The following is a 25,247-nucleotide window of genomic DNA, read 5'->3' as shown; positions in this document are numbered from 1 at the left end:
AAACTTCATAATTTGCTCAAATTATGGTAGAAATAAATCATTTTCCTTAACTTTTCGGCCTCCTTGCACCCTATTTCGCCATAGTGTACCAGTTATGGCAAATCCCATAAGGAATGCATGTAAATAGTGCGAAGTGGAACCCAAATTAACAAATGTGTCCATAACTGGTACAGGGTTCCTATCATTGGCACACGCCGTAATAAATACTAAAAGTAGTTTTGACTCCGGTTTTATATTTTTCCTGTAATGTATGAAAACTAATCTATCATTTGACTTATTGTTTATATTCATCGGTCTTCTTCTTATTTTTGTAGAAATAGTTTTTCTTAGGTAGTGCGATAACTGGTACAGGCACCCTATTAGTTATTTATGATATGACATCCCACTCGCAACACATAGTGTGTTACGCGTAATCCGTTACAAACATATGTCAATGAATAGACTATTGTCTATAATTGTCAACTTAAGTTTTGTGTATGAATTTCAAATGTTGGCTACTGTAAAAACTTTACTGTAAGCAAACAAGTGATGTTACACGCGTTACTATATATTACAATGCGTTACCAAGTGATACCCACCAACTTGCTTACAATAAGGTACACTAGATGAAAATGGGATCCTATATTTTCTGACGCTGCAGTGAAATTTTTATAAAGCTACTTAAATGTTTCACTAAAATACGAATTTCTTTAATAGTATTTTTTTACACAACTTATCACAATTCAAAATATGAAATTTCTATTAATTTGAAATTTGACGCCATAGATTGTCAATATAAACTGATGATGAAGTGGTGCAATTTTCAGTCAAAAATATTGATAATTGCCAAAGTTACAAAAGATTGAACTTGACGAATTTTGGGAGGAAAATTCGGCTTGTTTTTTAGCTACTGAGTACTTAGAGATTTTGCAGGCGATATGCTAAGCTCATGTATCTGAGAGCTGGCGCGGGCTGCATCAGGCGTACTCGTACTAGTGAAGGACGCCGAGCGAAAGTGCTTCATCTACACATTTTTGGCGGAGGAAGTCCTTGCACTAGCGTGTGCAGGGATCTTGCCTAGGGGGGTTAGGTCACTACAATGATGGTGTAATATATGATCATGATGCGAAACAGAATCAAGGTGTCACACACAATATGAATTCCCAATATGGGGTTTCAACATGCTGTGGCCATTTTAATTAAAAAGCTTTTATAAGTTGACCAGTTGATTATTATCGAGCCCTGAAGAAGGTCCGATCCGAGGACCGAAACGCCGGCGAAGATAAGAAACAATCAACGCTAAAACCAAAGACTGCCTAAGCCGAAATCTGAAATTGAAAATCGCCAAGTACTTAACATTGGGATTCTGGAGGAGGCTTTGATAAACGTAACGTATAACTGGCAGTTTGAGTGTTCGACTCTTTGGATGCACTGAATGTTGAATTTTTCGGCTAAGCCGTCAACAGACTCTTTCAACAAATCATTTGATTAGTTCAACAGACACAGAACGAACAAAGATGTTTCCTTTGAAGATGACAAGAAACATTGCCGAAACGTAAAGAAACGCATACCAGGAACCTAAGTATTATCAAACTTGCATGAACCTAAACTCTTTTTTTGGCATTTCACACCGTCTTCTGCCAGACGCTGAACAGACTGAATACCACCATATAAACACCATATAACAGACAACACACAGAAGCTAGTAAGGAATTTTTCGTTTCACGAAAAGTTTCTTCAGAGTCTTACTCCATGACTTACTACATATACACCTAAACGTTTAACTCCACTAACCGCATGACCACGAAGCCCACAAAATAGAAAAATGAGCTAATTAACCACGGCAGACCTCCTTGGGCTGATTATATAACACAGATGCCGGAGAAATGATAAGTGAATATAATGTTTATAAAACTAAGAAGAGTCCATCGGGTATGACAGGGACCATGACAGATCACGCACGATGCCTTGTTGTTTGCAGTTCGGAATGATCAACAAAATTATGCTCTGAGTATACCTCATTTGATAGAAAATCTTCAAACTTGATTTATTTCAATTTTTACCGATAGAATATTTTGAACAAAGGCTTTTCTGAAAGGTAAGACCATAAGCTGAAACCCAATGGAAAAAGATTTTAGGTTCATGCAAGTTCGATAATATGTAGGTTCCTGGTATGCGTGTTTTATGAACAAGAACATGAACGATAACAAATTCGACCACTTAAATCCAATTAATCGGCGCCTGTAACCACTGAGAGACTAGCGCGCACCAGTGAGACACTAATGCTCTGACGGGTGAAGCACAAGCAATGCGACCGGGTGGGAGACTACCGAGTGCTACGATGAGCGGAAAAGTTTTCAAAACGAATCGAGTGATTAGAAAAATATATGAAACAGTTGAAGTGACCAAGGATGGAAATCTAGTGATCATGATCAGATTTCGAATGTGTCGCGGTCGAACGGCATCGCGCGATCATAGCAACAACGATAACATTTTGTCGTCAAGCATCATAACAAACTTCGGTCCGAGAAGAATGATTCGCTCGGCATGTGCGGGCGCGATGCGATCGTTATCATGAAGTCGAAATGATAAATTAGTGATTTCATTCACTTTTTGAGTATTCTTATTGATTTAACTTCCAGATATGCTTATGAACGTGTCATTTCGAATCATGAATGCGGCTTACGGGTGCATAAGTGGCAAACAATGTGATGAATAAAATTTATCATGACTTGTAACATGATCCGATAACGTTTCATCACGCGATAAAGCGTGCATCAGATGCTTTAATTGTTCTGTGATACGAGCACGGTGTGAGGCGTCGGCATCATGCTACTGCAAGAACAAGGCTATCTTGGATTATTCTCATCCTGTGTCATTTATCGCTTGAAGTGATTTTCTGCCATCCTTGGAAGTGACTCATTCAAATGCTGAATGAAAGTGTATCATTGAAACGAAATTGTACGCCCCTGGTGAGTAATGAAAAAAAAAATTGTCAAACACAAATATTAATCTACCCAAAAATTGAAAAAAAAACACAAGTGTCACATAGATCACAAAGCAAATCACATCAATTAACGCCAAAATTAACGACATTCGTTGACGTTAATTTAACGCATTCCGTTGACGTTAACGTTAACTGGCTAGAAAATTAACGCAACGCCGTTGACGTTGATTCGGACGAAAATTAACGTTAACGGCGTTAATCGTTGATTAACGTTAACAACCCTGGACGACCGCACAATAGCGATTTCCTCTTCTCTTTTGCTTCATGGCAGCATCGGCTGCTTGAACAACTAGCCGGATAGCGTCAACTGTACACCTTCTTTTTCGGAACCCGAACTGCATCCTCGATAGTCCGTTCTCGCCTTCTGTGTAATTTCCGAGTCTGTTGGAGATCACCTTCTCCAGAAGTTTTCCAGTCGTGTCCAGCAGACATATAGGCCTATACGCCGATGGATCTTCGGGTGGCTAGCCCGGCTTCGGCAGCAGAACCAATTTCTGCCGCTTCCAACGATCGCGGAAGTTTCCGTCGTCGATACACTTCTGCAATGTGGTTCGAAACATATCCGGGTTTTGTTGGATTGCTGTTTTCAGAACCAAGTTGGAGATGCCATCTAGTCCTGGCGCTTTCTTGGGTTTTAAGCTCTTCGCTACCGTGATGAGCTCCTGGTTGGAAATACGGGATTCCTCCATATCAGCGGCGACTTCCTCATACGGCGTGGGAGGCCAGACCGTTAGCTCGTGCTGAGGGAACAGTCCGTCTACTATGGCTTTCAGCTTTTCTGAACACCTCTCGGGTGGGGTCGCTGGGCCTTTTATCCTTGACATAGCTACTCTGTAGGCATCTCCCCATGGATTTGCGTCCGCATTACGGCAGAGTTCCTGCATGCAAGCTGCTTTGCTGAGCTTGATGCCTTTTTTGAGGGCCGCTCTTGCCGCCCTAAACAAAGGTCTGCGCTCTTCCCTTTGCTCATCAGTGTGAGCCCGTTGCATTCTTCTCCTAGCTCGAAGATAGTTCCGACGGAGTTCGGCGATCCTCCCATTCCACCAGTAGACTGGTCGGCGGACGTCCCGCGGCTGTATCTTCCTCGGCATAGTTGCATCGCAAGCTCGAACGAGAACCGAAACCAGTTCATCCGGACTCAGGTTCAGCATATTGCGTTCATACCGAAGCACTTCTGCGAACACGTTTTCATCGAATGCTTCTGTTCTCCACTTCCGCCCTTTGGAATCATCCCCACGTGCCGCCCTCTGTACCCGTTCTCCAAGACGGTATCGGATCGCTTGGTGATCGTGGTGGCGTATAATCTTCGCAGACTCTCCAATTCATGCTTCTCACTACAGTCGGACTACAGAACGTTACGTCGATGATAGACTCTCTACCTTCTCTTCGATAGGTGCTTGTGGATCCTTCGTTGGCTAGAACTAAGTTCAGTCTGGATACTGTTTCCAGCAGGCTCCATCCTCTGGGGTTTGTGAGGCGGCTACCCCACTCAACTGCCCAGGCATTAAAATCGCCGGCAATGATGACTGCCCTCCTGTCGCCAAGTTTCTCCAGCACCTGATTGAACCGCTCTATCGTCCAGCGTGGAGGTGCATAGCAGCTACATATGTAGACGCCGTTAACCTTGGCTATAACGAAACCCTCTATCGCGCGATACACCACTTCCTGCAGGGGATATCTTCCAACCGTCCAAATCGCAGCGGTTCCAGCTTCATCTGCTACCCAGTTACCATTTCCGGATGGGATACGGTACGGATCCGAGATGATTGCTACGTCGCACTTCGCTTCCTTCGTGGATTGGCACAGCAATTGCTGCGCGGTATCACAGTGGTTGAGATTTATTTGCACTACCTCCACTGCGATTTACCGGACATCGCCTGTTTGAATGTTGGACATTTTGGGCCACCAGTAAAGTGGTCCCTGCGCCCCTCATTTTCACAGATGATGCACTTTGGTGGCTTCTTACACTCTTGTGCTTCATCTCCGCATCTCCTGCACAGTTTCGATCTATCTGGTCCTCGGCAGTTCCGTACCAGATGTCCAAACTCTTGGCATCTGAAGCATATCTCCGGTTGCTGAGAAACCCGCAGTGAGCATTCTGAAAACCCGACTTTCACTTTGCCAATTCGCAACGCCTTGTCGGCAGCATCCACCGGGAGCTTGATAGCCGCAACCTGCGTCCCGGAAGGTCCCCTTCTTAGTCGGACTGACATTTCAACGTCTCCTATCTCCATTTGCTCCTTAATTGCGCAGTGTTTCCCACGACGCTCGATGCAAGCTCCTTATATGAAGAGCTCTTGTTCTTCGAGTTCTTTTTCAGCTCGAAGATCATTTCTCCAGACCGTGTGCGCCTGACTTTTTGTACGTCCGCGCCGAAGTCCTTAAGCTCCGGAGCCGTTCTTATGGTACGTAGAACCTCAAGGTAACTTTCCTCGCGGGTCTTCACCACAATCGCTTCGCCTTTCTTTTTGACGCTTCTCCTAATTGCTTTTGGTATTGCGCCTGCGTTCGTCTGCTTTGCCTTGCCCTTTCTTTGCACAGTCTGCCACTGGGTCTCTCTGTTGCCGACACCGACCTGTTCTGCCTCTGCGGCGGCCAATCGCTTGCGCAGATTGTCTCTCTGCCTTTTAGAGCCTCCTGGCCTTTCATCTCCTGGCGAGGATCGGTGTCTCTTTGTCGCAGACATCGGTGTGTTTTCCGTTCGCGCTAGTTTCTCCTTCTTGCCGAGGTTTCCCGGGACTGTTCTCGGTGTTTGCTGTGGCAGCGTTTTATCAGCGAGAGCGTTTTTCGTCGATGCCAATTCGCTTTCGGCTATTTCCGCTCTCTGCAACACGTTGGTCCACTCCTTGACGGCTGATCCGAGAGCTCTCCGGATCTTTAACACCAGCTCCTTGATGTCCTTGTGCACATTGTGTTTCTTGTCGACGAATTCGTGGAGCTCTTCCACCCAGTTCTTCGCCACTAGAACCTTCGGATGTTGCTGGGGCACGCCCCATCCGCTATTCGTCGGCAGCTGCTGCTGTTGCACTTGGGCCACCATTTGCTGCTGCTGCTGTTGCTCCTGTTGTACACTGTAGTTATGTTCGTGTACCGCGCTTCGCTGCAAGAACGCTTCTTGTTGCTGTTCCGCTTCTTCTCTTTGCTGAGGAGACCTCATCAATCCTCCTCTGGCGAACGGATTCGCCACCTTTCCGCTGTTATTCTTGTTTTCTCCTTCCATGTTGTTGGGTCCCCCCTCCGAGCCGCTATCTCCACTTGCTGCACGTAGTCGCTTTCATGATCTCTTGGTTGTCTATGAATCAGGGAGGCCAAGCGAGGGTTGAACACGTACCTTCATGGGGTCCGTGTTCAGAGCCAGATCAGCGTAAGTCGGGAGTGTTACATCCGAGCCTAGTACCCATCAAAATTGATGGACAGATGAAGAACGTATCCGGAGGCCTGCCAAAGTTTTACCGGAACGGAGGCAAACGCACCATTAGCCCACTCGCCGTTTCAAGTAGGTGTCACCCTTCCTTACTCAGGGAGCAGAATGGCACGAATGTCAGCCCATCGTCGTCATCCGATCCGTAATCCGTAGTCCGTTGTCGTTTGCGTTGACCAGTATGCCATAATCAGGATGTTACTGGCATCGATCCTGATGTGCCGGTTAGCACTCCGAGTATTTGGGCTAAGACACTTTGGAAGCGGTGCCAGGTCGCATGTACAGAGTTGCTTGCGGATGTGTGGCTTTTTATGGAGATCCAACAGAGCCCACTGTTGAAACCCCGCCACATCCTAGGCATCCTCTGCTTGAGCTATCTGGAAACCAGAAGCTCGGTCACTCGCAGAAGGAAGAGCCAAAGGTGATCCACACGGATGTGCGAACGATTTTCGCTTAGGATGAACTCCTAAGCTGCCACCCGACTCACAGAAGGGGGGGGGGGTTCGTCAAGCCCCTGGACTCCTGTCTCTGCTGCCCCGGTGTGTGTGTGTGTGTTTTTTTTTCCTCCCAACCTCCCCAGCAGAGAAAACCGATTGGAAAAACTCTGCTACACTTAGATGCCTCGATCCCCCTGGTTTGTGTGTGCTGTCTGATATCCGATTCATACAATTAGCTCCAAATGAAAGGTACAACATCCTAGTCCTAGTAGAACCGTATTGAAATTTATTACTATCGGACATTTGGTTACCCAGATATCTTTCGAAGAGTACTTGGAAGTAATACAGGTTAGCTATTTAAGAGATTTTTGATTAAGTGTATCATATTAAATATCTCAGCCGTCTGTTAATCGATTGGAGTTCTCTTGGCACCAAATGAAAGCTACAATTTTAGGAAAAGCCGTAGAAAGAAAACTACACTTCGGTTGACGGTTAAACTGGGAATGAAAATTTTATTCAAAATCTACCCGCATAATCGCTAACAGTAAAGTTAGTGTTTCTCATACTGTTGATGACTATTAGCAATTGTCATTTAACCATTTCTCAAACTATCCGAGATAACAGTAACATAACCATACCACGTACAGATTTGCCAGTTTGACAAACAGTAAGCCGCCAAATTACAGTTTGTGGAATAGGCGGTTAAGATTGGTTACCATAAAAAATCGCTCATTTTCCCGAACAAAATTTTCGCAATACAGTAAAGAATATGGTCGATATATTATCCAGTTTTTCAGACAATTCATTGCATAGCAAATGGTAGGGGAACAGTTTAACCATATATTTGAAAGAAAATCGAATACTGTATGTAGAACTAGTGATTTATAGTTCTCCATAGTAGAATAACTGCATTCCTTAAAGAGGAAAACAAGAAACGAATTAAACAAAACTTAACGAAATCATTACTTTTATTAATTACACCGTAATAGATATTTTCTGCTTCATCGTGGGTAGACGGTGCACCTCATGCCTTGTTATCGGACGGTTCGATGATGCGCCGCGGATGAAATTTTTAGCGGCATTGAAATTTCCAGCTGTAGGCCACCGATGAGGACGACTGCTAACGCCTCCGGGTGGAAACCGATTCCGACTACGAATAGAAAGGGTACACTGTATGTTTCCTTTGGATTGACTAAATTTCTCAGTAAAATAAAATACTTACCACAACTTACAATAAACTGCTGCTGCTGCTCCGATTTTTTTTTCTTTGTTTTGAAAGTTGTCATTACAGTCATCAACCGATTTCCATTTGTTCACAAATACAGATGCGTGCAACTGTTTGTCATATTGTTCAACATCAGTAACATATAATGGAAACGCACGTGTGTAAGTGTGTTGCAGAGAAAAAGCGCAAACAGTTTGAAATACGGTGAGTTAATACTGCCACCTTTACTTGCGAACTTTCACCTCCATATTATTCATATTAATCAATAATACTTGAACAGTATACTATAATGTCACCACTTAATATGGATTGCATATACCATGATTAATAGTGGACTGCGTTAAATCTCACATTCTGCGACATAATAGCAACTATTTGTCTTACATTAACAGCAAAAGATGCACGATATTTACTGTTTGGAGATTAAGACAAACTGTAAATCTCTATGCGGGTATACTACGCCTACTGTGTTGGGTTTAGGCGTCACTGTGGGTTACATATTTAAATTCAAATACTGCACGCCTACTTCTACTGACGACACTCCTCGTTCAGATCTGGATTGACTCCTAATTGTTTCCGGAGGGTCTCCAAACGCACACGATGGAATGGTTTGGTCAGCAGGTCGGCGAGCATCTCTTCTGACGGAAAGTACTGCAAATCGATTTGACGTTGTTGGTGTAGATCACGAACAAAGTAGAACTTGGTTTCAATGTGTTTCGTTTTGCGCTCCATACGACGACTCCACCAATTTTATGCAGCTCTGATTGTCTTCGTACACGACAACGGGATCAGAAGAAGACACTCCAACGTCCTCCAGCAAACGCTTCGTCCAGATGAGTTCCTGGCATCCTTCTGCGAGCGCGACCAATTCAGCTTTGGTAGAGCTCAAGGCCACACATGATTGCTTCCTGAAACTCCACTGAATAAAACCTCCTCCGAACATGATCAAATGCCCAGATTTCGATTTTCGCTCTCGATGGTCTCCGGCCCAGTCTGCATCAGCATACATCGAGAGACCGGCGAAGGTATAGATCCAAATGCTAGCTTGAAGTGACTTGTCGCTCCTAAATACCTCAGCACCCGTTTGGCTTCGTCCCAGTCTTGCTGGTTTGGACAACTGGACTTTTGCGCCAAGATTGTAGTGCTCACCGCAATATCCGGACGCGTATGTAGGGCAATGTATAGTAAACCTCCGATAAAGCCCAAATACTGGCTGTTATTCGGAAGCTGCTCCTGTTCCTCCTCCTTCAGCTGCAAGCAGCCTGGGTCGAGCGGAGTATTTGCTGGCTTGGCATTCTCTAAGCTGAACCTTCCGAGAAGCTTCCGGATGTACGCCTGTTGGTTGAGTTTGAATCCATCCTTGCAACGCAACGTTCAACTTGCATCCCCAGAAAATGTCGGACATCGCCAAGGTTCTTGATGGCGAACTCCTCCTCAAGATGCCGCAAAATCAAACGAAACTCCGAAACTGATTGTTTAACGACAATAATGTCATCCACGTATATGAGGATGTACGTGAATGTCCCTCCTTTCTTTCGGATGTATAGGCACGGATCGGCTATCGATTGGACGAACCCCATCGCTTTGAATACGGAATCCACCTTCTTGTTCCATATGCGTGCGGACTGCTTGAGGCCGTATAGGTTCCTCTTCAGACGACAAACGCTGCGTTCGGTTCCGGAATGGAAACCCTCGGGTTGGCGCATATAGATGACTTCATCCAGCTCTCCATTTAGGTACGCCGTCTTGACATCCACATGCTTCACGAACCAACAGTCAGCAGCACGCGAAACGTGACTTGCTTTGCCGCGGGCGCGAAAACTTCGTCGTAATCGACACCAAACTTCTGCTTGAAGCCTTGTGCTACGATTCTCGCTTTATGCCATTTGAAATTTCTTTTTTCGTCCTGTATGGTTTTGAACAACGATTTGCAGCCCACTGCACGCTCGCCGGGTGGCAAATCAACTAGCTCCCATGTGTTGTATCGCATTAACTCACGATATTCTCGCTTCATTGCAGCTCTCCAGTGGTCAGTGTCTGCGGATCGCAACGCTTCGGTGAAACTGCGGGGGTCATCGCAGCCCTTGCTCACGAGACAGTTGCTGGTCGACCCTCCTTGTTGCGTTTGCTGCTGGATCGCAGCGGGAACCGATGCGACTCGTGAAGTACCGGTGGTTTATCGATCCTGATACTGTTCTGGAAATTGGTAGGAAGATAAAACTCATGATACTTGCCTGGGAAAACGCGCTCCCTGCCGCTGCGCCTCAACACCTGTGACTCGGATGGATATTAAGATTTTTGCGGGGGGAGCGCAATGATTGTCACGTCACCGGATGCCTCATCCGAAAGATCGCCTTCGCTGGTGTCGCTGGTGCTTGCGAGAAGTAGTTTGAAGCTTCAGACTCGTCCAACTTGTCATCTTCGGACTGAACCTCTTCCGGATCGGGTCGCTCATCTGGTTCGGGTGACTGAACGACGACGACTTCACCTGGTGGTTCTTCAAAGTCAAGCTCCACAAACGTACGGACTGGTGTAGGCTTCCTAAGTGGATCAGATGCCGGACTTGGTGACGGCACATGAGACGGTTCGCTGATGAAGACGACGTCACGACATTTGAAGACCTTCCTGGACACAGGATCGTACAGGCGGTATGCCTTCGTGTCTTCGTCAAATCCTACGAGAACGGACTCCTTCGATTTGGCGTCCCATTTTTGCCGTTTTTGCTTCGGGATGTGTGCCATGACTTTGGCACCGAACACACGGATGTGCGCCAAATCCGGTTTGCGGCCACTCCAAGCTTCTTCCGGCGTTTGCTTGTGCCCCCTGATCGGGGAACGGTTCACCAAGTATGTGGCACCTGCCACCACCGCTTCGGCCCAGAATGCCTTGGGTAGATTCGCCTCAATCAGCAAACATCGAGCCCTCTCGACAATTGTCCGGTTCACGCGCTCCGCTAAACCGCTGACGCTCATCCAGAGTGCGGAAATGGTCAAATGCTTGAAGAACTTCCGTCTCGGATTTCCTCTCCAAGAAAAAAACGGAAATACGCCTCGTCTTATCGTTGGTAAAGGATATATACAGTATGCGGCAGGAAAAAATGCGAAAGTGTTTTTCAACTTCAAACCTCATTTTCGTCCATTTGACAATAACCAATCTTTGTTTCAACGTTTCATAATCTATAATAGGCTAGTTTCCTGAAAAGTTAATTAAAAAATTTCCCATTTTGGTCACTAACCTTTACAGGGCGGCGCCTGAAGATGAAGACAACCAGAATTTTCAAACCGCAGAAAATCGCACAGGTCGCTAAATTTCGCATCTGATAAAACAAAATTTTTGATTTTCTCTACAATATCATCAAATATATGTACTTATTTCATCTGGTATGTGAAACTACATGGCTCTGGACCAGTGTGGTCTGGTTGTTCATCGAATTTGAGCTAATTTTGTTACTGTTATAGTCATTTTGTTTAATGACCATTGGGCGCGCAGTTTATTGATATCCGCTTATTAGGCCTACATTATCACATGTTAAACATCAATTATGTTCATTTTTATTTTTCAGTGCTAGAATATAGACATTGACTGATACACTGTCATGAAAAAATAGTCATACATATCCCATATTTAGCGTGTAATAGTGCCTTGAACTTTTCGCATTTTTTCCTGCCGCACCCTGTAGTATCGACTACCGCCCAACGACGACTCCTCCGTGGGTCCACAGATACCGGAATGTACTAACTCCAACATCTCGCTCGATGTCCCTTCTTCGGAAACGGTAGACGAGACTGTTTTCCCATCGCACACACGCAAAAACGGCTACGCTCAAAAATGTGTTCGGTCTGCACATTTTTAGTAAACATCCATGCCGCACATGACTGTGTTCGAAACACACATTTTTTTTAAATTGCTCGTGCGCTCATATGAGCATGTATTTTGCAATAATTTCGACATGGCAACCTCACTGGGTTTATAAACCACCTTCAAATACCGGAAAATATTGATATTTTGCAAAATTGTGAGCGTGCGAGCAATTTAAAAAAATGTGTGTTTCCAACACAGTCCCTGTGCGGCATGGGCGCTACTCAAAAATGAGAGCTTTTATTTTAGAGAGCAGATGACGCAATTTTCGCATTTCGCCTCGCTGAACTCGATGCCAGAAGCCATCCCATCCTTCAGCTGGTTTAGTCCGCCGATGTTAAGCTGTCCCATTCTTCTGTGCTACACTTTCTCTCCAAGAAATAAACGGAAATGCGCCTCGTTTTATCGTCGGTAAAGAATATATATTACCGACTACCGCCCAACGACGACTCCTCCTTGGGTCCACAGATGTCGGAATATACTAGCTCCAACACTTCGCTGGCTCGACGCCCTTCTTCGGAAACGGTAGACGAGACTGTTTTCCCATCGCACAGATGACGCAATTTTCGCATTTCGCCTCGCTGAACTCGATGCCAGAAGCCAGTCCATCCTTCAGCTGCTTTAGAGCCGATGCACACGAGCGTTAATTGACGCTGCGTGAATTCATGCTGCGTCACCGCAGCGTTCCTGTGGGGCATGCGTTGACATTGCGTGCCGCACACGGTGCAGCGCGGTTGCGGTGCAGCAGCGTTGCGTTCTCGTGTGCATTCTCCCATTTGATTGTGTGTAACTCAGGACGCACTTGCGTGCACGCTGCGTGGACGCGCCGCCCGTGTGCATCGGCTCTTAGTCCGCCGATGTTAAGATATCCCAATCTCATTCTTCTGTGTCACACTTCCATACCACTTGGTGTGCACGCCAGCGACGACGACGATGACTTTTTCTTATCGAATAGAAACAGGTCTTTCTCCACATCGTGGCAACCCGTTGCTATGACGATCGATCGATCACCTTCACACCGCTTGCAAAAAATTGCACCACGTGGCCGCGGCGAACGATTTGACTTACCGAGAGGAGGTTATTTGACATCGACGGGATGAATTTTACATCGTTAACTTATATCGGTGGGTTTTCGGGAGAGCACTTTGCATCCAGTTTCGCTAAAGCGGTGGCAACGATGGTTATAGCAACATTATCCGCTGTGCCGCTTGCTGCCCTTGCGTTAACCAGAAGGTTTTTATCGTTGGTGAAATGGTCCGACTGTGAAATTTGCGCCGTGGTCTCGAGCGATGTGTCCAAACTTCTTGCAACGCTTGCACCTGGGTTGCCTCGGCTGCTCGGCTGACTTCTCGTGTGCGCTTCGCGGTTTTCTCGCCGGCGGGCCCTTTTTGCCAACAAACGCTGTCTTGTCCCTCGTCGTCTGCACTTCCTGGAGTAATTTGGTTTTTATGCTGAGGCCGCGCCGGTGATCGCCATTCCAGAGCTTTCCAGGGCCATTATCACGGGACTGTACTCCTCCGGCAGTCCGGCTAGCAGCAACGTTCCAACCCATTCTTCCGAAATGTCGAATCCAACACCCCGGAGCTGATGGGAAGTTGAAACGATTTGTGTTACGTACGTGTCGATAAAGTCACAAGCGGCCAACGTGGTGGTGATGAGCTTCCTGAGGAGTCCTACACGCCGGGTCAGGCCGGTGTCCTCGAATGCCGCCTCAAGCTTCGCCCATACTTCGCGGGCCGTTTTTGCGTCCTTCACGTGTACGTAATTGACGGGTTCGAGTAGAAGGATTATTTTAGCACGCGCCTTTCTATCCTTACATGCGTCCACCGCCGGGAATGTTCCGTCAGGGTTGGCTATCGGCTTCACTGCTTCCCAAAAGTACTCGAGTTCCAAAAATGTATCCACCGCGAATTTCCACGTGTTCCAGTTTTCACGGCCGGCCAAAAGTGCGATGCACGGTAGCGTTGACGAAATTTGAACTGCGTTCGGGTTTCCTTGTGGGTCACCGATGCCGCGGACTCCTGCGGCATTTTCCGGCGATGCCATTTTCACTTTCCTTCGATTTTTCCTAATTTTTCACCTGGCCCATAACCTTTTAAGAAGAGCCGTAGAAATAGAACTACACTTCGGTTGACGGTTAAACTAGGAATGAACATTTTATTCAAAATCTATACTATGCCTACTGTGTTACATATTTAAATTCAAATACTGCACGCCTACTGCTACTGACGACATACAACATCCTAGTAGATCGCCCAGGAATTTTATTTCGGTTGGACATTTGGTTACCGAGATATCTTTCCAGGAGTACTTGGAAGTATAGATAGTACAGTAAACATAGATCTGCGGACATCACTGAGTGAAATGTTTCAAGCGTGTGACTAGTAATTTTCAAAAATGCGACGAGGGAATATGACGTCATGGGCTCCATTGATGTTGTCGGAGTCGTGACGTTGTGCTCGTTTCGATTGACAGTTCGTTTGGATACAATGGGTTCATCTTAGTGCATCTATGTCGTTTACTCTACTATCTATACTTGGAAGTAATACAGGTTAGCTTTTTTAGAGATTTTTGACCAAGTGTATCATAATAAATATCTTAGCCGTCTGTCAAATGATTTTAAGTTTTCTTGGCAGCAAATGAAAGCTACAACATCCTAGTACCCGGATAAAAACTAACCATAGGGTGTTTGGTGAAAACCATTCCTGCACCATACAGTGTACCAGCTACAATAATGTATACTGTAATGAAATGGTTCACTAAAAGCTTCGCACATTGTAGCTACTATACATTTACATTCGATTTTTATGTAACACTATATTATACTGTTTTTCTTACGTTTGAACCATTCACTTTTCCGAAACATTATTTTTCCGTGCATTTTTAATTATTTATTCAGTTTTAGATTTTTTCCGTGCTTTGTTTTGTTGATCTTTGTGACTTTTATGATGCAAAGGAAAGAAAAGAAAAAAGTGAATAAGTTGAAACATCAATTTAAAGTCAATAAAATGTTTAAATAAGTAGTAAACCAGATGTCTTAAGAATCGCAGATCCAAGAGATATGGCGGGCTAGGTATGTAGAGTGCGATGAGAGGAATACGATTGACGAACTTTATCTTTGACGTAGAGCCATCTTTAACATATGGACTGGACTGAATACTGAAAGAAATTCTAATATAGGTTCGTCTGTGGGTTCGCTTCTTAACCTAACTTATACTTGAATCGAACTTGACAGTTTTCTAATGAGTTGTTAAATACATATGTACGTGTATTTCAAACTTTAGTCAAACTGGCGCCTCAATATTGCAATAACGGTTAAGCACGCTGCAATGATACTTATGTGCCTCGTCACCCACTTCATGCAACTACATTAGTGGTCTAATAATGCTCAGCGCGCTCGGCATAGCTCCATCATGCCGCTCAAAGTGTTGCCACAAATAATGCTTAGTTTGCGAAACCCGGTGGCTGGTGGGGCATGGGAGCCTAAGCTTCAACTGTTAATGCAATCAGAGACTACTCAGTCCTCGACTCAGACTTAGACGTGGGCGATCCAATATATGAAAGGTTATCCAAAACGCTCTGGAGAATTCCCAAAGCGCATTCTCATAGTGCTAGTAAGCCTAAGATGCCATTAACAGGAGGAAAATGACAAGATAATATAACATTACATGGTTTATGTAATGTAAACCAATACAACATAACAAAAGAAAACCATTCCAAAACCATTTAATTAAATGTATAACCAGTGGTGAAACTACAATTAAAAACAATATATTCTACAATATACAATATATTCTACTGTATTTTTTATTCGGGTAGAACGCTCTGAGCATTTTTTTTTAATAGAGGGTTTTGGTTAAAAGTCAGAACTGTTCTTTGCTACGTTTAAAGATAACATTTTTTCATGAATGTGATTGTGAACTTACTGTAGGTTGATTTTTGTTCTAAAATAATGTTTATATCTTCGATATCTATGTTGCCTTTCTCGCATGAAATTTATCAGCCCGCAAATAATATATCTGAATTTGAGCTTTTGAGCATTTTTTGGATATTAAGGTTTATTGAGTAATAACATCCCTTGCATTTTCCTTATAATTTTCTGGACATGTGTGTAAAATACATTCATAATGTAGTTGTCTCCTTTACAACTTCGCATAGGTAAACACTCTTGGTCATAGTAAATACTGTCTTCCAACAGTCTAGATTTATATCGGTATGATTAAATTTTTTTACAAAAAATATCTGCAGTTTTTCTGTGATTTCGGAATTGAGTTACATAGGATTTATTCAATTAGGCAAAAGTATTGTGGGAAGGGGAGTTGGTCTTGCGCTGTGCTACGCTTCACATAAAATTTCGATATTTCCAATACAGAAGTTGTTACGTTGGGGAGGGAGGCGATCTAAAACTGCAAAATCTTGCGTTACGTAATACTTTGCCAATTGGTTACGACTGTTCTTGGTGTATTTTTAGGATTTTTCTGGCTTTTCAGTCCGATTGTGAGATCAAAAACAATCGAAAGTATCGAAAGCGGTCCAAATCCCGATTAGTGAAATCAAATTTGTGGTTTTTCCGGGTAAAAACGGATTTCCACAAAAATCAAATGACGGTTGAGAGATTGAAAAATCCAAATGACGAGAAAGCAATCGATAACTCGAATCCTTGAGAAAGATCCGATACGGATCGAAACGTCGGAGTAAGAGAACAGTGTGTGTTTACTTGCTATAGCTAGATGCCTCTTCTCTGTGCTGTGGGCATAGTCCGTGATTTGAGTTAAAATCAGTAGCAATTAATTATCGGTTTAACTTTCCGTTGATGTTTAAACCTCACTCGTCGACGTGGATAATAAAATAAATAGCTATAGAACCAGATAACAAACGTTTTCATCGAAGTTTACATCGCTTTCTACCATACCGATTGAAAGCTACCGTGTGACGTATTATTGTTGTCTACATTGCCATTGTTCCTGCTTCTCAGATTTGAGCGCCAAGCCATCTGCTGTCTAGTAGAAGAAACCGAGTTTCAACCGAATAGGGATTACGATACCGCATTATGGTTCTCTCTATTTGCAATCAGTGTAGACACGATCTCGTGCAATGATCCTGTGGTTATTTGCAGCGTCTGTGAAAATGCACTCTTATTCCATGCAGTGTGCGTAGGATTGTCAGTAGCAGAAGGAATCGCATGTATGAATCCCAATATTCTTTGGATATGCAACAAATGTCGCAGAGCCAAAGAAGAACGCAGATCTTCTCAAAAGGCGAGTATCATTGATAGTACAACCACCAGTGACATCGTTGAACTTAAAACGGAAATGGAAAGAACGAAAGTAATGCTGAATGAACTAAGTCATAAATTCGACAGCTTGAACGCATCCTCATTTCAGTCGGAACAAAGTGGGGATAGTCAACACGTGTTAAACTCCTCACTGTTTACATCTACAAGACATGATCATTCCATCCAAAATCAAGGACACTCCAATACGTCACTATTCGTCTCCAACATAGCTCCCGATGTAACCGACGAAGAATTTAAACGAATGGTCGAAGAAACTGTCGGACCTGGAAATATAGTTTCGTTCAAATGTTTGGTACCAGCGTGGAAAGAAAAATCAAGCTTGGACTACATCTCCTACAAAGTCGTCGTCAACGTCAAACACGGTACTGCATCAAATGCTGTTAACTGGCCCAATGGAGTGCGTTGCAGAGAGTTTGTTAACCGTCTCAATGAATCGTGGCGCCCGGCCCATCGCATCGTGTAAATTGATAAATTGATTGTTTAGGAAATATGACTTTATTGAATATCTTGTTGTTAAATGTTCTACTGCAATGTTTTCTATTAATGTAATTGTTATATGTTATACTACTATTAATCATCATTGGGGCAAAACTATGCCTGTTGATGTAACCAAATAAATAAATAAATAAGATTGTTTTTGATCTCACAATCGGACTGAAAAGCCAGAAAAATCCTAAAAATAGTTACGTAATACATATTAAATATTCAACTTTTGAATGAACCCATATCCATAAGTATCTCTAAACAATCGTAACTACTTTTATCTAATCTAAATCCAGTACGAGGAAACACCCTGGAAATTAATCGTGCACGGAGAACTAAAACTACCTATTTTTTGAGTTTATTTTACTCAAAAGTTAATATATCGTTTAAACTTTCTACCAAAAAATAGGTTGTTTTCTTTTTTTCTCCCACCGATGTTGTCAATAACAAAGCAAGCTGCATCGACCCACTTGGGGTGCTTTGGCACAATAAGCTAATTTTGGGTAAATGCCATTTTTGTCAAAATTGGGTTGAAAAAACTTACGTTTGGGTTGAATTTACCTACTCTTGAGTATATTTGTTTGCTGGAGTTAAAGGCAAACTACCTAGTGTGAGTTTAATCTATTTACTCAGATTTGAGTTATTGGGCCAAACTATGGGGTTGCGTCAAAAGAACTCATACTTGGGTAGTTTGGCGGCTCCGTGTGTAAGATCACGCCCAATTACTGTCCTAGTAAATATTGATGATTGCAGCGTATCAGAGATATGACACATGTATCAAAGTAACCGAACTGAATTACTATTCAATATAAATTCTTCGAATATAAGTTTGAAAACGATCGGCCGAATAAAACTTTGAAGGTGCAATTTAGAACAATCGTAACTACTTTTATGAGAAAATCAATACATTTTCGATATGTATGATCGGCGAAGAAATGTCTCAATCAATGTCTCTTTCAATTTATTATCACCATTGTATGTAATTGTCATGTTTTTGATGTAATGATCTGGCCTTGGATGAGGACCTTGATGTTGAACGAGCCGTGCAATTTCGGGCTGATTTGCGGAGAGTGACGCTTCGGTATAATCAGCTTTTCAAACAGCAGTCAGTTACTGTTTGGGCTGCCAATTGGCTTTCAATTTATTATCACCATTGTATGTAATTGTCATGTTTTTGATGTAATGATCTGGCCTTGGATGAGGACCTTGATGTTGAACGAGCCGTGCAATTTCGGGCTGATTTGCGGAGAGTGACGCTTCGGTATAATCAGCTTTTCAAACAGCAGTCAGCTACTGTTTTGGCTGCCAAAAATTGCTCGGTCGATGAAGAGAGAATGGGTTAACTAAAATAAGGGCAGTTGTACGATTAAGTTGTTTATTTTTTTATTTTCTGTCAACACTGGATTTAAAACGAAAGAGAACAATAAAAGAAATTTTCCATTCATATTTTTTGCTTCACTACTTAATACACCTTGAAACGTATACAGAAGGGATCACGGTCAACCGATAAACAAATAGTTCTTATCCTTCTGAACAAGGTATTCGAAGACGGCACTTTTCTATCTACTCTCGACCCCAAAATTTGGAAGTCTGGAACTTTATTTAATGATCACCTTTTTAATTTTTTTTTGTATATTTTAACTACTGCTAATTCTACACTTTGATGATTACCACCACCGAGCAGCGAAATCACCAACTAATTGGTAAATCAGCAGAATGCTCTTATCCTTCTGAACAACTTTGCCGAAAATGGCACTTTTGTATCTGCTTTGGATCGCGAGATAGAAAAGTCTCAAATTCTACTTGATAACTAGCGCCACCTAGCGGTGAAATCTCCAACTAATTGATAAATCAAGAGAATGCTTTTATACTTCTGAACAACTTTGCCGAAGACGGCACATTTCTATCTGCTTTGGATCACGAGTTAGAGACGTCTAAAACATTACTTGTTAACTAGCGCCACCTAGCGGCGGAATTTCCATCTAATTGGTAAATCAACAGAATGCTCTTATACTTCCGAAAAACTTTTCTATCTGCTTTGGATCACGAGTTGAAGAAGTCTAAAACTTAACTTGTTAACCAGCGCGACCTAGCGGCGAAATTTCCAACTAATTGATAAATCAACAGAATGCTTTTATACTTCTGAACAACTTTACCGAAGACGGCATATTTCTATCTGCTTTGGATCACGAGTTAGAGACGTCTAAAACTTCACTTGATAACTAGCGCCACCTAGCGGCGAAATCTCCAACTAATTGGTAAATCAACAGAATGCTCTTATCCTTCTGAACAACTTTGCCGAAGACGGCACTTTTCTATCTGCTTTGGATCGCGAGATAGAAAAGTCTAAAACTTCACTTGATAACTAGCGCCACCTAGCGGGGAAATCTTCAACTAATTGGTAAATCAGCAGAATGCTTTTATACTTCTGAACAACTTTGCCGAAGACGGCACATTTCTATCTGCTTTGGATCACGAGTTAGAGACGTCTAAAACTTCACTTGATAACTAGCGCCACCTAGCGGCGAAATCTCCAACTAATTGGTAAATCAACAGAATGCTCTTATTCTTCTGAACAACTTTGCCGAAGACGGCACTTTTCTATCTGCTTTTGATCGCGAGATAGAAAAGTCTAAAACTTCACTTGATAACTAGCGTCACCTAGCGGCGAAATCTCTAACTAATTGGTAAATCAACAGAATGCTCTTATTCTTCTGAACAACTTTGCCGAAGACGGCACTTTTCTATCTGCTTTTGATCGCGAGACAGAAAAGTCTAAAACTTCACTTGATAACTAGCGCCACCTAGCGGCGAAATCTCCAACTAATTGGTAAATCAACATAATGCTCTTATTCTTCTGAACAACTTTGCCGAAGACGGCACTTTTCTATCTGCTTTGGATCGCGAGATAGAAAAGTCTAAAAATTCACTTGATAACTAGCGCCACCTAGCGGCGAAATCTTCAACTAATTGGTAAATCAACAGAATGTTCTTATCCTTCTGAACAACTTTGCCGAAGACGGCACTTTTCTATCTGCTTTGTATCACGAGTTAGGGAAGTCTAAAACTTTACTTGGTAACTACGTTTACCAGTGCCTTGAAGCAACACCCCCAGATAATGGACTATTTTATGTAGATCGATCAGTGTTGCCATCTGAGGTCAAAATTTCGAACAGTGAATGGCCACACATGATAGCCCTTGGTCAGTACTCAAACTTTGCTGAACACATGGAGAAGGTATACTTGCATCTAACATTGGTATTTTGATAAAATTAGGTAAGTACTGTGATTTTTTTTTTACGTCCAATTTGATTTACGCCCCCCCCCCCGATAGTGGACGTAAAATAAGGGCGGAGTGTATCAATATTTGATATAAACTAAAATAAATTACCTACACAAAACTGGAAAATTATTCTCTACAAACTATATGAACCGAATAGGAACGATTGTCAACAAATCCCTACTCATATTCTTTCGTCTCCTCTTTGCGTTACCCAGAGAGTTGAACGCGAGAGAGCGCACGAGCCTACGGATAGAGACCGTAGTTTGCTTGTCTCTAAACTCTAAGGGCCGATTTCTTCACCTTGGCTTAAGCGTTAAACTAGGTTTAACTATATGGGTAAGCCTGGCTTACCGGTTGAGCCGAGGTGAAGAAATCGGCCCTAAGCCCCGTTACGAACCGTACGTAAGCTTTTCGTTTTCGAGCCCTTTTTAGCAGCGATCGGTGCGGTTCGCGTCTTTGTTAGCGGCTCTACTTAACGTTAAAACGCTTGATGGAGCCCATGCGTGGGCTTGGTCTAACAAACAGTATTTGACTATCCTTTTTTGACCCATTCTCACTCCCAACGAGCAACGACGGTATCGCACTTTTATTGGGACGCCTAAAAAGTGTGATTAAGGTGCACATTTATCTCAGATCATCTCGACGTCTTAGCAAATAATTAAAATGAGGAAAAAATAAAATACTATAGTTACCTATAAGCTCTCCAAGAAATAGCACATTATTTTCCACACAATGAATAATTATTTAACTAATTATTATTATTATATTTTATTTAAGACACTTTACAACTAATTATTATTTTTATATCTTCGAATATCATCGTCAGAAAATATCCACATCGAAACACTAATAGCTGACAACATTATAAATCACTAATTTCTTCACATTTCCATTCACCTTGAAACTGTTGAACTGCAAATTAACAAACAAGTCACGGAGAAATAATAAAATAATAAAAGCTTTCACTGTAACAAAAATAAATTACCACATACTGTTATATTTTGTAAGCTTGTTGAGGGCAATCTCAGTAACCCTTTCATTGTACTCACTAAAAGGTACAGGTGTTAATATTAAAACTTAACATGCAGACTTAAGAAGGATACTCAGAAGAACATTGACTTTAACGAAAACATACACCTCGATACCATCCACATTTACAATGGTGTTTAAAGTTTATTCGTCGAAAAATTAAAAAAAAACTATTTAGAAAGACTTAATAGCTTTCATGAAATACAATACTGATTCAGTTAGCAATAATAAAAATAGAAATTATATAGATTTCCTCTCTAAACAACTTCGCAAAACATCCAGGATAGTCCAGTACATCACACCATACTCGGAGCAGTAATGCAATAGCAAAGCAGAAGCCGGCTACGCGATATGGATCCCACTGTTAGACGGCCACGAACTGGACGTTTTCGCAGTCCTCGTAGTGCATGCTACAATGTTGGAGTATTGTAACACATATACAAAGAGAAGTGCGAGAAAGAATATATAATCGATTTCAAGAAAAAAATATAAGGACGCGAGAAAGAGATATGAGAGGAGTTATATGTGGTAAAAAGGAGCAAGTTTTTTCCTTGAATAGTTGCAATTTGACCACCCTCAAATGCTGGCAGTGCAATTCACAGATAACAGATGTTTCAGTTATAGCAAAAATTTAATAAAATAGATACACAAATGCTTAGATTTACAAATTTAGCTTGCGAGATACCTTAGCCCAAGGCTGAAACTATATCATGTATGAATAACACCTACAGTGTCGGACAAAACAATAAGACCACCAGCCATTTTTCATACTAAATGGCAAAGTTTGACGTTGTGATACTAGGTTTCTAGTGAACCGATTTGGCTGAAGTTTTGACAGTCGCCATGTGGAGTTACGTGATTTTAATTTGTATTTAATTGATTGAGTTATGTACACTACATCAAAAGTTACAGATATGTATACGGAACGACAAAATAATACCGTGCCATGCCCTAATACCGTGTGCCTCCTAATACCGTGTATTTGACAAAAAATCAAATGTTTTACTAAGCGTATTACTTTATTTACTGAGTAACTAGCTTAAACATTAGCATATAAAACCATTTTGGGTAAGACGTGATAATATAGATAAAAACTTCAAAAAAAAAATCACTATAAACTAACATCTATCTATCTATCTATCTATCTATCTATCTATCTATCTATCTATCTATCTATCTATCTATCTATCTATCTATCTATCTATCTATCTATCTATCTATCTATATAAATAAAAATGGAATGGTGTTTGTATGTCACACATAGGATCGAGAACGGGCTAACGGATCCGCACCATTCTTTCAGTGTTTCATTCGTGCAGGGCTCCGAAGTGTTCGTACGAAAAAATAATTGGGAAAATTAATCGGGAACGCACCGAAAACAAGGAAGTTCGAAAATCCATTTTGCGGGGCATTTATCTACAGAGCTGCATGCCCAAAAACACAGTAGGCAGGCAGAAGGACGTTTGCCGGGACAGTTAGTTGAATAATAATAAAATTGACTGATCAACAACAAATTATATTGTGTACGTAAATATTTTCCTGCTGAAAATGCTGTATTGGAATACATAATATTTCCTATTGTAAGTGACATTTACAATACATGCTATGGTGGAAAATCATAGAGTCTGTTGTTACTCTATTTTTTTAAATAATTGAATTGATGGTAACTACCATTCATTTCAGCGTGTTGTAATAACAGATACTGCTGTATCCCTATGATTTTTTTTTATCGGGGAAGCTTGGCATATATTTACAAACTCAAGCAATTAAAAATAATGGCATAATGTGGATGCAGAGTTCTAATGCACGGTATTAGGGCATGGTTCATTTTGTGTTCCAAATACCGTGTTTCGACTAAAACTGCAAACTGAAAATATTATTGATACTTTACACTTTATGAATCAGTTGTACAAACCTAGGCACCGTTTAACATGCAGGTTCTTTTAATTAATGCACTTACAGGGGATAGACAAAATGATCGGAACAGGCAAAATTTTCACTTTTCAAAAAATGTTCAATTAGCTGTAACTTTTCGAAAAGTACACCAATTTTTTTTTAAATTTTTACTGTAAGCTCCTCAACTAGTTGTGTATCAGTGGACGAAATTTGGAAAATATCGGACAATTCTTCACGAAGTTATAAATATTTTTGAAAAAGGTCAAATTATCCGATAGCCAACTTTGAGCTGTTATATCTTCGGATTCAATGAACCGAATGCCATGAAATTTTGACCATTTATGACTTATATAATGAGCTATGAAAAACCATTGACTTAACTTAATATTCTTAACACGGAAGAAAATTATAACGATTAGATTATTTTTCTAATAAAATACCAAATTATCCAAAACATCAACATCGTTTTAAAATTCGAGATGCAAATTATAGTTCATTTAGTTTCCCTCTAATTGACTTACACTCCCGTTCAAAAGTTTGGGGTCACCCCCTCAAAAACATGTCATTTTTTTATGCCCATATCTCCGCAAATTTGCGTCCGATTTCAAAACCCTAGGTTTCATTCAAAAGATAATAAGTCAAAGAAACTTTGAACATGATTTAAAAGAAACTTTTTCAAAAAATGTTGTATGAATACAATAATTTTAATGTATGTTTGTGTAATAAATTTAATTATATACCGGGTATGAATAATTTTTAAACCACGCTTATGTCGGATCAACTCGTAATAACGCACGTTCCAAGCTTATCGTTTCTCAGTCACAAAATTACTGTATGCAATTTCGTTTAGTGTTACTGCCAATGCTGAAAAACCGACACCACCGCCGTAGCTTTACGAGAAAACTGGACAACTAAACAACTAGAATCGTTGCTTTTGAGTTTCACCTAGGTATGTTCTTGTATTATTATTTTTCGCGTTTCCGTGTTAATAAGATTGAGGATAAAAAATCGTTGTACATGTTTATTACCCGCGAATGCTAGCAACGCGTAATATAAGTTAAAGATGTGATGAACAAAAAAAAGTGAAATTATGGTACTCGACACGAATAAATCGACGCGGAAAACGTGGTTTACTTGCCACTGAATCGTGCGGTAATCTCGATCTTTCTAAAGAAAGAAATACTTCGCCGTTTTGATCGCTGGTTGCCTGCTTGCAAATCTTGCGACAGTAGTAATTATGTAAAATGTAAAAGTAAAATGTGATGACATTGTTTTCCTTTCGGCGTTCAAAAACCCAACAATGCTCTTTCTTTTTAAGGACAGACTTGTAAGA

General features: G+C 41.8%; 3 protein-coding genes across 10 annotated transcripts in view; 1 reads left to right on the top strand and 2 right to left on the bottom strand.

Moving 5' to 3' along the window:
- The window catches only part of LOC134288989 (uncharacterized protein K02A2.6-like), a 309,084-nt gene that overhangs the window by 154,678 nt on the left and 129,159 nt on the right, over window positions 1-25,247 (top strand). The window lies entirely within an intron of this gene.
- The window catches only part of LOC109622136 (sex determination protein fruitless), a 640,213-nt gene that overhangs the window by 502,071 nt on the left and 112,895 nt on the right, over window positions 1-25,247 (bottom strand). The window lies entirely within an intron of this gene.
- Window positions 1,711-21,675, bottom strand: LOC134288995 (uncharacterized). The gene is made up of 2 exons (XM_062854978.1): window positions 7,826-21,675; window positions 1,711-7,758 (listed from the first exon to the last, which is right to left on the bottom strand). The coding sequence occupies exon 2, from the start codon at window positions 6,204-6,206 to the stop codon at window positions 5,211-5,213; it is 996 nt and encodes a 331-aa protein (XP_062710962.1). The 5' UTR covers window positions 6,207-7,758; window positions 7,826-21,675; the 3' UTR covers window positions 1,711-5,210.

The sequence above is a fragment of the Aedes albopictus genome, chromosome 2, assembly GCF_035046485.1.
Source record: "Aedes albopictus strain Foshan chromosome 2, AalbF5, whole genome shotgun sequence".
Lineage (NCBI taxonomy): Eukaryota > Metazoa > Arthropoda > Insecta > Diptera > Culicidae > Aedes > Aedes albopictus.
The sequence above is the reverse complement of the archived record's forward strand: the minus strand, read 5'-3'. Positions and strand labels throughout refer to the sequence as shown.